The 13,519-nt window shown below is 42.7% G+C and overlaps 1 protein-coding gene across 1 annotated transcript; it reads right to left on the bottom strand.

The window, feature by feature from the left end:
• Window positions 1–5,460: 5,460 nt before the first annotated feature.
• Window positions 5,461–11,853, bottom strand: LOC148007977 (transcription initiation factor TFIID subunit 6-like). The gene is made up of 2 exons (XM_087674549.1): window positions 10,674–11,853; window positions 5,461–10,562 (listed from the first exon to the last, which is right to left on the bottom strand). Exons 1-2 carry the CDS (start codon window positions 10,780–10,782, stop codon window positions 10,387–10,389), a joined length of 285 nt encoding a protein of 94 aa, XP_087530675.1. The 5' UTR covers window positions 10,783–11,853; the 3' UTR covers window positions 5,461–10,386.
• Between the last annotated feature and the right edge of the window lie 1,666 nt (window positions 11,854–13,519).

Genomic DNA, 13,519 nt, shown 5'->3' with positions numbered 1-13,519 from the left:
AGCCTTTAATCTGATTTGCCCCTTGATTCGAGCAATCAATTGGCCTTCACCCGCTTTGATGGAGATAAAAAATGCCCTAAATTCAATTATTTGCTAGTCCCTCCACTTGAATCGACTAAAAACAGCTTCAGCCCAATTGAATCCAAGTCTTGGAGCTTCCAATTTTTGGCACACTTCCCGAGGCTGCTGCTAAATCCTGGTTTTTGCTCTGCAAATTAGGATTTACAGCAAAGAAATCTGAAATTTCTCAATCTTTGGTGATCTCAATGCTGCAATCTTTGGAGTGAGGCTATAGAAAGGTTGAGAGATGAGAGAGAATGCTGAGGAGAGAGAAAATTCAGACTTTCTTCACAAAGAACTAAAGAAAATACGTCATTTACTGGTGCTGCCCTGTCTCAACAGCTTGTAGATGCAAAGAACTGAAGACAATCAGTCATTTACTACTACTGCCCTATCTCAACAGCCTGTAGATGCTGTCACCTGCTGTTGATTGGTCTTCTCCTGCCCCTAGCTACCTCAGAAGGTCCTCCAATAGCTGCAAATCAAACCAGCAACATCTCCTCCCTCTCTCTTGCAAGCTAAATACGCTAAAAATGCCTCTCTCCAACCTCTAAAGACGTTTTTCAGTCTTACATGGGCATTTTTGACAACAGACAACCTTCCCAAATGGTTTTTCCAACATTATTTATAATTAAATATTAATTTTCAATCTTTAAATACTAAAAATTAATCTAATAATTATTATGGTGGCTTGAAAAATAATCTGACTGGTCAATAATTAAATTGGCTAGGCAACTTCCATTCTTGAGTGTCTCTGTGCTATCTTTGGCCATCAGATTGGCATTAGGTACCATTAAATGTCACTTCTCTAGTGTCACCAACAGACACTTATGGCCAAATGAATGACCTAGGCCAACATCTAGCACGAGATACCACCAAGTACCTATGTGGCATAACTTATAGCAACTTTTGCCTTTGACATCCCGTGATTTTCTCGAGTCTTGGGTTCATAAATTTACTCTAACCCCAATTACACCTCACATGTGCTGCGTGCAACATTTACTTAACCATGTGATTAAAAATTAATCCACATGTTAAGTGAGGTTTCAAAAATACATGACCTCATGACAGGGACAGCCCAAGGAGATTACCGTGTGAGCTTTCACAAATATAGTGGATCCAAATTCGACGACTCTCTGACCAAAAAGGGATGAATATGCATAGATGTATGTTTACAAAAACAAAATGTCAATGCATGGGTAATGCAAAAGGCGATGCAACAAAATGTCGATACATGGATAATGCAAAAGGCACTGCAATATATCATGCTCAAGTAAAATGCAATGCAATGGTACCACTTGGACAGTGCCCTCAAGCACTTATCCAAGCATCCTTTTACAATCATAATGTATATGCATAAACCAAGTCTCTTTAAGGTATTTGAAATCGGAATGTTGCCCAATCCTGATGATATGGATAATGACACAAAGTACAAATAATAATCTCTCTAAAAATATCAAAATCCTATAAACACCAAGACAAGAAGACCACCATGTCTCACCACCAAATGATGGAAACCTCTCTCTTCCCAAGATGTCGATGTCGATGGACAAAGGAGAAGTACCCAAAGCAAAAAAATGAGACGCATGTCCAACTGAAAACTTATGAAATGAATGGCCTCCAAGGTCACCTCATGGAAGGCAAAAACTCTACCTTGAGAGAAAAAGACTCCTTGTTGGTCTAGAGTATGTATGAAGCCCCATCAAGGAAGGGCAACCAAGATAATGAACATCGAACAATCCAAGTCTTTGCTATAATCAACCAAGGTTAGTGCCAACCTAAAAGGACACATTAAGAGCAAAAAATACCACACAAGCCTATAAAACACACACATCTCAGCTTCACTGAAAAGTGCTTGCGACTACAATGTGTTGGAATTTGAGATGGTCCCACTACCAAAAAATATGCATACTAAAGATGTAGAAAAGTAAAGAGAAGAAACGGAGAGGGCAACTCAAAAAGAGATGGGGACTCATCAAGTCTATTGTCATGGCACCATGTGAGGAATGAATCTACCCTCTTAGGGTAGAGGATGACTCCTCTTGACTATGGAGGGGGAGCTAAAGTATCCTCCCCTAATGTGCTCGAGTTTTTAGGTGGGGAAGAGGTTTTGGTCTTGGGCACACTACCCTTAGCTTTTGATCCACACTCCTCGTCAAAATGGCAAGCCTTTTGGCAATACTAACAATACCGATTCTTCTTGAGGACACTTTACCAACCGGATTTCGATCATGAAGGAGAGTTATTTTGCTCCTCACTATCCAACTCACTCTTGGAGTTGTTCTTTCCACCACATTGCTTCACCTTCTAGGAACTTAAGGCTCCTATTGAATATTGGAATTCCTTATAAAATTGATCGAGCAATCGAGAGTAACGCAATAGCTAACACTCAAAGTCATAGAAGATGGTAGTTGGGGCTGTGAGATAGCAAGTTGGATAAAATTGAAGTATCTTTGAGGTAATTTTTCCATAAACAAAGTGACTTAATCATCAACTGACTAGGGTAAGGCTATGATGGTGGATTCAATGAGCAATCGCCGATATCCAACTTGAGAGTCAAATCATCCCTCCCAGTGATTTTGAACTCATGGAACTCATGATCAAGTTTGATACATTGAGTATGATCACGAGCTGCATAATAATCAAGTAGATGTGCCCACGCTCAAATGCAAGGTCTAAGTGTTGGAGTTGAGAGTAGAATTCAAGCACACATCCCTACCTCAACTTGACCATAGCTATAGCATTTTTGCTCTTCCAAGCGAGAACTATTGTATAGAAGAACCAGTCGAGAGTCGGGTTGGCATTCTTGCCCCTAAACAAGTTCCCACAAGCCTTGGGAGGCTCTGAGAAAGCATTATGGCCTTGACAAGGAAGACAATGCTTCATCTTCACCTTCTTCTTCTTGGCAAAATACACATTTCATGACAGCTGAGTAGTTTCAAGAATACTTATGTATTAGGTGTTGTCATAGCTACCACTCTCCAACTCCTGAAAGCATTGCTTCTAATAAATATGGATCGGTTGGTGAGGCTACCCACCTCTCCAATCAAGGAGAACATATGGCATTTGGGACGACTAGCAATCCATTTTCTTCATCACAATCAAGTCGAGTGTCAAGTTCATCTAATCGTTTTGAGTCATTCAAATCAAAACCATCCCCTCTGTTACCTTTTGGTATGTAGGATCAAGAAAATAACAGGTTTGAATCTATAAATGTAAATCAAGGAGACTCTCAAATCAGACATACCTCCGCAAGTATATGTAACACTTTTGTTTCATTCAAGCATGGTGTTGGTATTCACTTTTCTCAATCTCCTCTCATCCCTCCATCTTCTAGTCAAAAGCTAGCTTTTCTTTCTTTTGCTTTTAATAACTTAGGATTGCACTCCACATCTGCATCCAACACATTAGGATTTGGATCATCTCTTTTAGCTCCTAGCACGATTTCTTTTTCTATACCACATGTAAATTATCCACATGTGAATGCTACTCTGTACCCTAGAACATGTGATCCTAGACTTGTGTCACTCGAAAAATCAATGATTGAATTATATTAGTCACCTTGAACTGGATATTATGCAACTAGTTATAGAGGGTAATAAGCCTCATCAACATGGAGCTTCGTTCATAAGTTGTAGCTTTTCCCACACCTTGGGAGATGTCCCACAGGAGGTGATTATTGGTAGGACTTTCTTCAAGATACATCAAAGAAGCATTGAATATTCTTTGGCATCATTGAAGTTCCAGTCAAGGATTACATCCTAAAAGTTGACTTCGTCCCCAATCACATGGAAGAGGAGAGGATCATTGAGGACCCAAGACAAGAGCTTGAACAATATGCCAAAGACACTTCTACACATACCATACTTTCATTACCGCACTTCAAGTTAGACAGCCAAGCTCTTTAAGCTTGGAATCAATGTAACAACATGAAGGAGCCATTCATAGCCAATATGCAAAGAAGATAAGTAAAGGCTATAGAGAAAATAGTTGGGGCACCTATGGTTAATAAGCCTAATAGCACTAGTTCAATAATGCAAGGCTCAAGCTAGAGATACACGTTCAAATCAAAACAAGAGAGAGAAACACTATATGATGTTGAGCTAAAATATGCATTACTTGCTGATTAGCCTCTTAAACAACCCCAAAACACACTAAAAATGCTCTTTTAGAGTAAAACCCTAAAACGGGGAGCGGTTTGAGAGAGTTCAGTGAAAACCCTAAAACGGAGAGCGGTTCAAGAAAGTTGTGGAAACCCTAATTTTTGGGGCGCCCTTCCACATCTATAAATAGACAGGCTGCCTCCATTCAGTAATCATCCTTGTTTTGCAGGTTACACCAGCCCACACACCCTCTGCTGTTGTTGGCACCCAAGTTCCAGCCTGCAACCCACCTCCATCTGCTGTCCAGCCATCATCGACTGCAGCCACATCATCTTCAGCCTGTCCATTGCTGTAGGCGACAGCTCTCAGCTGCTGGCGACTGCTCCAAACTGTCCCAGACTGTTGTTCACCCTGCTGTCCATCATCTCCAAGGTCAGCCAGCCTGCGTTTTCAGCATTGCAGGCCCTGACACTCTCAGACAGTGTTTCAGCCTGCTGTTTACAGCAGATTGTACACAGTTTCCCAGGGTCAGCCAGCCTGCATTTTCAGCATTGCAGGCCCTGACACTCTCAGACAGTGTTTCAGCCTGCTGTTTACAGCAGACTGTGCACAGTTTCCAACAGACTCTGCACAATTTCCAGCCCCCGATCGGTGATACACTGCTCCGTTTACCAGTTTCCAGCTTCCAGAGTGCTGCGTTTTGGTGACCAGCCTGCTGCCATTCACTATTCAGCACTCCTACACTCCGGCTGGTGGTCACAGACTTGGAATCCGTCTTCAGTGGACGTCACACTCCGACATTGCTCTGCCCTTGAGCACACTGTACACTCTTACATTCATTTACAGCATTCATTCACTTCAAAGTTGTGTTCTCTCTCTCCCTTCTTTTGTTTGTGTTTGAGTTTGTGTGTTTGATTTTTGAGTTTTGCGTTTAGGGTTTGAGTTGCGTCTGTGTCTGTGTCTTTGTGTTTCTGTCGTGGTCGTACACTCTGTGTGTCCTCAGTGCAAACCCCAGCAGTCTTCTTAACATATGACATGGGTGTAGTGAAGAGAGACACAACAACCAACATGTATTGTTAAGATGAAACCAACTCGGAACTCAACCTCGGGTGAAAAGACAAGCTTTTCCAACTCCCCCAAACGTGCAAGGAGCCTTTTTGAAGGTAACATGAAGCTTTTTGGTGCTCACGCAAGGTCCAAGGGAGGAAACCCCGGCCCTTTCTTATAACCCCCTCACCTCTCAACTTGAAAAGAAAACTATCCCCCCCCCCCCTCACTTTTTCACTCAAGTCACTCACCTTCCCCACTCTATTCTTCGACGGGAGGCCCCAAGCCACTTAACCATGCCCAAGCGTGACGCGCAACAGCCGCGCGCCGTGTCGCTACCAAGGAGAGCCAAGCCTCGAGTAAGTTGCACTATGAAGTGAGGAGTTGTAATGATACTCCAACACATCTAAGAACAAGGCCCAATGCTTTTGATTAGCGCAAACATAGGCGCGAATGTAATCCTCAAGACCTTGATTCACCCGTTCAGTCTGTCCATCTGTCTGGGGGTGATATGCGGATGAGAACCTAAGTTGAGTGTCTAGCAATTTGAACAACTCCTTCCACATATTGCTCATGAACCGAACATCCCGGTCAAAGACTATGGCGAGAGGCAACCCGTGATATTTGAAGACCCAACTAAAGAAGAGCTATGCCACTGTACCTGCTGTGAGTGGAATGGACGTGGGCACAAAATGAGCTTGCTTCGAGAAATAATCTACTACAACGAAGATTGCATAGTACCCATGGGACTTTCGCAACTCCAAGATAAGTCCATGCTGATCACGTCCCATGGGCATGACGGTACTAGCATGGGTTGTAGTAAACCGGCTGGTTTCAGCCGTTGCGCTTTCATTAGCTGACAAGTCGGGCATGTTCTTGCATATTCTATCACTTCTTCACGCATCCCTGGCCAGAACAGATGTCGTTGCAATCTTTCTAATGTTCTTGTATGTCCTGTGTGACCTGCCAGCTTACAGTCATGCGCTTCTTTAAGCAAAGTCTTTTTGAGCTCATTGTCGTCTGGAATATAAAGTCTTTCATGTGTGTACAGCAATCCATCCTTGATCTCATACATCCCCATTATCAACTTGAGTGGACTGCTTTACCGCAGTCAAGAATTCACTCTGTGTTGAGAAGGTCATAGCTTGCAACTCGGTCTTGCAGCTCAATGCATCTGCCATCTTATTGGCCGAGCCTGGTTTGTGCAAGATCTCCACATCAAAGTCAACCAAAAAATCTTGCCACCTGGCTTGTTTGGGTGACAACTTTGGCTGAGTCTGAAAATACTTCAAAGAGATATTATCAGTATGAACCTTGGTGTGCTTATCCTGTACATAGTACCTCCACTTACACAAGCAATGTACCACTGCCAACATCTCTTTTTCATGGGTAGACCATCTTCGTTCAATAGGAGTGAACTTTTTGGACTCATAGCATACAGGGTGACCATCTTGAACCAAGACTCCTCCCAGGGCATAACCTGAAGCATCCGTATGAATTTCAAATGATCTCGTGAAATCTGGCATCTTAAGCGCTAGCGTAGAACTCATAGCCCTCTTGAGTGCCTCGAAAGCTTCTTGCTCTCTATCCCCCCATGAGAACTTTGTGTTGCTTCCCGTCAGTGCTGCCAATGGCCATGTAATTCCACTATACCCTTTGATAAACCTGTGGCAAAAGACTGTGAAACCCAAGAACTCTCTGACTTGCTGCGGTGTCGTCAGCGGCTACCAATTCTATACTGCCTCTACCTTTTTGGGATCCACGGCTACTTTTCCCTCCTTTACAATGAAGCCTAAAAACTCCACCTCTTTCACCAAGAATACACACTTTTCTGATTTGGCAAACAGCTTGTGTTCTCAAAGTCTCTCCAGCACCTTTCTTACATGCTCCTTATGCTCTTCAAGGATCTTGCTAAAAATCAAGAGGTCATCAATGTATACCACTAGAAACACATCCAAAAAATCACCGAACGAGTTATCCACCAATGTGCAAAATGTTGGTGGGGCATTCATCATTCCGAAGCCCAACACTAGCCACTCAAAACTACCATAGCGTGTACGGAGCGTTCTTCTCAATGTCTCCTTCTGTTATGCGTATTTGGTGATACCCGGAGCGTAGATCAATCTTCGTGAAAAATTTTGCTCCTGCCAACCTATCCAGCAAATCATCCACTAGAGGCATAGGATACCTGTTGTGTATGGTGATCTTGTTGAGTGCACGGTAGTCCACGCACAGCCTCATCGTCCCATCCTTCTTCCTAACGAACAACACTGGTGCCCCATAGGGCAAACGGCTTCTCCTTATAAACCCTGCTTCCAACAGTTAAATAAGTTGCTTTTTTAACTTCACCAATTCTTCATTTGTCTACGGTACGGTGGGCGTGCCGGCGGAGTAGCCCCCGGCACCAACTCTATTCAGTGATCTACTGAGCATTTTGCGGGTAGTCCCAGAGGTAGTCTTTTCGGCATGACATCTTTGAACTCTTCCAAAATCTCCCTAACCCTGTCATCTCCTACTACGGGTTCTCTCTCTTCCTCTTCTGGCTGATCTATTGCTCTCATGATGCATAGATGAACCAAACTTCCTTTCTTCAACTCCTTTTCTACTTGCTTAGCACTACACCACTGAGGGTTCTTGCCTTTGTCCTTACTTATTTCTCCTGGCACCCTCGTGATATTCTCCCTACTACTACCCTCCACCTTGGTTGCCTTCACTTCCACTTGTGCCATCTTCCCTTTTTCTCCATTTGTCATCTCTTGCACTTTAGCCTCCACTCGTCTTGGATTTAACTGAGCTTTTGGTCTATAGTAGTTTATCATCACTGTTGACCCATTCATGTCTAGTACAATCTGATTCGTCCCCTTCCCAAAAATGGCCAATACATACTTGTCATACCATGTCAACCCCAAAATTACCTCAAACTCATCCATCGGCACAATCACAAAATCCATTCTGGCTTTCCAATCTCCTAGTTGTGCCCATACCCATAGGCTATACGCACATTAGAATCTTTGCCTTGCCCAAAACTTACAGTACAAGTCTCCAGATTAGACCACTCTTAACTAACCAACAATTAGAAATTAACTAACCAACAATCAATTAAAAATTAAACCAATGCTAAACCACTAAGAAAACAATTTAAGGGAACCCCAAACTAACAATTTAAACTAAATCTACCTAACCACTAACTAACTAAGCTACTAACAACTAACCTACCAACCAAACTAATAATATAAAATAAACAATTAACAACTAAAGTAAACACACATTTAAACCACTAACTTAACCTACCTAACTACTAATAATTTAAGCTAACCCCAAAACAACTAAACTAACCTAACCTACCAACTAAGCTACTAACAACTAACCTACACACACACACACACTCTCTCTCTCTCTCTCTCTCTCTCTCTCTCTCTCTCTCTCTCTCTAACCACTTACAACTAACTAAACTAACCTAGCCTAACCTAACCTACCTACCCCAATCTTCTTTGCCAGCTAAGTGTCATGAAGTTGTGAGTTGCACCCGTGTCTATCATCAATCTCTGCTTGTGAGCATTCACTATCCCATCTACATACAAGTGTTGTACTGCGGGTAACTTTGCTGCCATGAAGTTTGCTTGAACCTGTAGCACCCCCACTTTGGGGCATTCTGCCTCTTCTCCCATCCCCTTTGCCTCATCCTCTTCTACTTCTGCGATTCTTACCCCATGATGTGGTTCACTCCTATACTCTTGATCCGCCACACTAGTTGCCGCCACCCCTGACAGGCCCATCCCCTGATTCTGTGGCCACTCCCTAGCAAAATGTGATCCTCCACAAGTAAAACATCCCCTTGCCGACGCATCCCAATTTGTGAAGCCTCTACCTTGACCAAAGCCACTCCTTTCATTACTCCACTGTGATGACATACCCCCAGTCTTGGTAATTGCGTGTTGGGAGGCCTATATACTAACAGTGTTGAAGCCACGCTTTCAGTGCCCCGACTCATCTCTCCACCTCGACCCCCATACGGTGTTCTCCATGAGCTTGTTTGAGCTTGACTCGCCGTGCTGAATGATGTTCCTCTCCCTACTCCCATAGGCCTACGTAACTCCATATCAGCCAACCTCTCAATCATCTCAAATGCTACTTTGACATCTTCAGGTTCTTGCTTTTCTATCTCCTACCGAGCCCACTCTTGTAATCCATACAGGAAACCATGTAACTTGGTCACTGCATCCATGTCTTGTAGTTGTAGCATGAGTGATCTATACTTCGCTATGCATTCTCTCATTTTGCCCGTTTGTTGCCTCAAAGCACACCACTCATCTCTCACTTTGAATTTTTCATTCTTACGGATAAAATGATTTATGAGTTCTGTACGTAACTCATCCCAACTCATCACCCGAGTTTTTCCTTGCTCTATCCGATCTTTCTCCTTCGCCAACCACCAATCATATGCCTGTTCTCCCAAATGTTGAGACGCCACTTCTCCTCGTCTACGTGTGGGCACTTTTAGGATGTTCATGTATTGCTGCATGAGATTAAGCCACCTCTCAAGAACCAAAGAATCTCTTTCCCCTTTGTGCAAGATGCAGTGTGCTCCGAGACTCCCTCTCTCTAGCAAGATGCAGTGTGCATGAATGAATTATAATGACATGGAGGAGAGGTGGCCTATAAATAGGCAAAAACGTAGGAAAAAGATGATCAAGTTGGCCAGCCAAAAATACAAGTCCGCCCGGGTGAAATGTGCCACACATATTAAATAGAAATGCACCCAAATGCCAAGCCAATAAACTGTCCACACAACCCATGAAATGTACTACACTAACAGTTTCAACTATAAAAGAAAAATAGTATCATTCACCTAAATTAAAAATACTTAATGGGGAACCCTTAAATTGTCACTAAATAGGTCCCTTTACCCTAGTCCTTCTTTATGCATTTCTTCTTGACAATTTCTGAGAGGACTAAGCAATTTTTTGGGTGAGCATTCCAGAGAAGAAAATTAAAAGGTGAATTTTGAAATGCTAAAAGTTAAATCGCAGTGGCACAAGGCCATTTCCAAAATAGTCAAGGTCAAGTGACCCAGAAAAGCAATCGTTCTAAGAGAATAAGCAAATGTGAGCTTTCACAGAAAATTACAAGCATCACTTGTCTACTGCATTGCATCATTCATTGTGAGAATTAGCACCTATAAAACCAATTCAACAAAAAAGAACATAAAAAAGATGTGCAATATCAAGGACACCTGTAACTCTCTCGATAGAACATGTTTCACAGGAAGCTTGACCTCAACTGCAAGATCTTCATCCTTTTTCCTTGTAATCACAGTTTCTGGCTTTATAGAATCCAATGATGGTACCAAACCTGCACTCGAATCCCAAAAATCAACATTACTGTTAAAACATTTCACAACATCAAAACATCACAAAATTTCCCCTAGCCTAAAAGGCTAGAACAATGAGCATCTGCAGTTACTTTCAAGAGGTGCATTTTCAGGAATTGTTGGCTGCACCCCGTCAATTGCTAGCCAATGTGCTACAACTGCAGTATCAATAGGTACCTTTGGCAAAGGTGCCTCAATCATCTGCAAAGTACAGTAGTATATGTTTGCATTTTACAACAACATCGCGAAGCACACAAAATTGATGCATTCAGCAAATCAAACTTAACCTTCATTTCCACACAACAAATTGCAGACAAATTGCAGAAATATTTATCAAGAACTAGATAAAGGAAGTCACTATATGGCATCATTGGCATGAACACTGATGCCTATTTTCAAAGACACTGATGTTGTGCTTCCTTACCAACCATATCTACAGAGGACATCAATGTGCAAGCATCTTGTGTTTGCATGTTTATTTGTATGTATGTTTGCCCAACTTTTCAGCCATCAATTTTGAGACATTGCTAAAACCATGTACATTAGTTATGTATTTGTCATTATATGGCATGAAAACTATACATATATTCAATGGCACTAAGGTGACGCTTTCTTACCAACCGTCCTGCAAACGACATCAGAGTGCAAACATCTTGTGGTTGTATGTTTATGCACATGTTTGCCCAGCTTTTCAGCCATCCATTTCCAGCCATTGCTAGAACCATCTCTGCAATTAGTTACATGTTCACATATCTACAAATAGTAACCCTTGCTACTCATCTCTTGCAATATTTGAAGCATATGCCATCCCAACTTTGAGTTTGCCTGCAACCCACCTACACATCCCCTCCACCCAAAAAGTATGCACACACACAGCCTAACTTCCTTCCATTCCTCCACCTCTTCCTCCTTAACCAAACCAGGGTTCTTATGACCTACCAAACTTCCAACACCAATAACATGTTCTCTTGCAATATTCGAAGCATGTGTAGTCCCAACTCTGAGTCTGCCTGCCAGCCACCTTCTCTCACTCAGACACCCCCCAGCACCCCAAAAAAAAATAAAACTGCCTCCCTTTAATTCCTCCACCTCTATATCCTTATGCTTTCAATTGAACCACTAATATTAGGGTGAGCACTCAGACATAATTCTGGTGCATTAACCTCTAATTTAGTCTCCTTAAAACAGCCCCAAAAAGAAAATTAATGCTAAATTACCAAAAATAACTGGCTTTATTTTCAACAATAGGACAAATGCACCCACAATCCTCTATAAATAGGAGTCTTGTCTTTGTGCATCCCTATTCCCTCATTCCACCCAACCACACCTTCGGCCCTATCATCACCCACTACTGCCCAAACCCCTTCTTAGGGACATCGCCACTTCATGGAGCCACTTCGAGTGCTGTCCTTGCTAATTGTAGCCCTACACAGTTGGTTGACCTGATTAGCAGCCCCACCCTGCTGTGTTTTCAGTCAGAGCCTGCCACCCTGCTGCTTTGTTCTGCTAGAGCAGGCTGCTCGATTCCTCTAAACACTCCTACGGGTGCCCATGCATCAGCACACCTGCATTTTCTGTATCGAGGTCTTCCAGAGCTGCCACTGCTGCCCTTTCAATCAGAACAGGCCATCCTACTGGTCACAGCTTGCCTACATGTTGGACACAACCAACAGCTGGCATCATCTTTTTCGCCATCAGCATCTGCATTCTCAGCTGATCTGCTGCTCACACTACTGTAAATGTCACAAGACTGTGACAACTATTACCTTTTTGTTGATTTCTTTATTACATATTTTATTTGGTTTTTCCTTTTTGGAAGGATCCCTCTTGAAATCTAAACGCCTGAGTTGCATGGCCAGTATGTGGAACGGACAGGAATGTCTAGTGAGTCAAGACTGGACAGTTAAGGTCCAGTACAAGTCTGGAAGAGACTGATGGCACTGTAGATTGACAAGCCTGGAAGAGACTTGTGAAAGTGTATATGGACAAGTGTGTTGAAAAACTAGTCTGGAAGAGACTAGTTCAAAGTGAAGATGGACAAATCTGCAAGAGATTAGTCCATGTGGGGTCATCACTGGAAATTCACTTTCAATTGAGCTACATTGTAAATTTGGAAGTAGCCATAGTCAGCAAAGATGGTTAGAAGACTAGTGGGGATGCAATGGAAGCAACTCCTAAAATTTAGGGAGTTACTAATTTTGGACCTCAGAATCTGTTCGCGTCATTATCTTCGTTTTTGTACGAGGATTAATCTTCTGGTCTGTGCCGAGGTCAAATTTTGAACCGAGGATGGAGAATTTTAGACCGAAAGGTTTAAACTGGAAAATTGTTACATGTATGCCATGTGTCACAATTTGGGCATAAATTCCCAAAAGAGAGAGAGAGGGCAGCACAAAAACGAGTTTCAATGCATGGGGGGCTCATTTTTGTGAAAGGGAGATGGATTGCTGCAGATGGAGAGCTCTTGAGAGCTGGTCTACCTTGTCTATGATGCACAGAGGGCTGAGCTTGCTTCCTATTCTCTCTCTTTCTCTCCCTGACAGTATGGTTATGCTGCAGAATCAAGGGCCTTTCTTCTAATTCAGGTATAGCTGTGTGGAATATGTTGTTTTTGCATGAGGCAAGAGCCTCCTTTCTTCAGGAACAGGAGCAGTTGTTTGCAGTTCCCAACAGGGACAGGTGAGGGTGGTAACTTCACCAAGTAAGTGTCTGAAACAGCACTGAATCAGTACTGTTTTTGGACTGTTTAGAGGTTATTTCAGAGCCCAATTGATGTCAGAATCAAGGGGCACTTGGCCCAGATGATGCAGACAGTGCAGGGAACAAAATGAGCTGAGAACAGGTCTCAGAACAGGTCTGAACCAGTAATTACAGCAGACTGGAATGGTCAATTCTGCACTCCAACCAGAAGTTTCAGACTTGGGCAAAGTTTCCCCTC

This window comes from Lygodium microphyllum, unplaced genomic scaffold (assembly GCF_053477565.2).
Source record: "Lygodium microphyllum isolate KBCC unplaced genomic scaffold, Lygodium_microphyllum_v1.1.10 scaffold_861, whole genome shotgun sequence".
Classification (NCBI taxonomy): Eukaryota; Viridiplantae; Streptophyta; class Polypodiopsida; order Schizaeales; family Lygodiaceae; genus Lygodium; species Lygodium microphyllum.
This window is presented reverse-complemented; position numbering and strand designations above follow the sequence as displayed.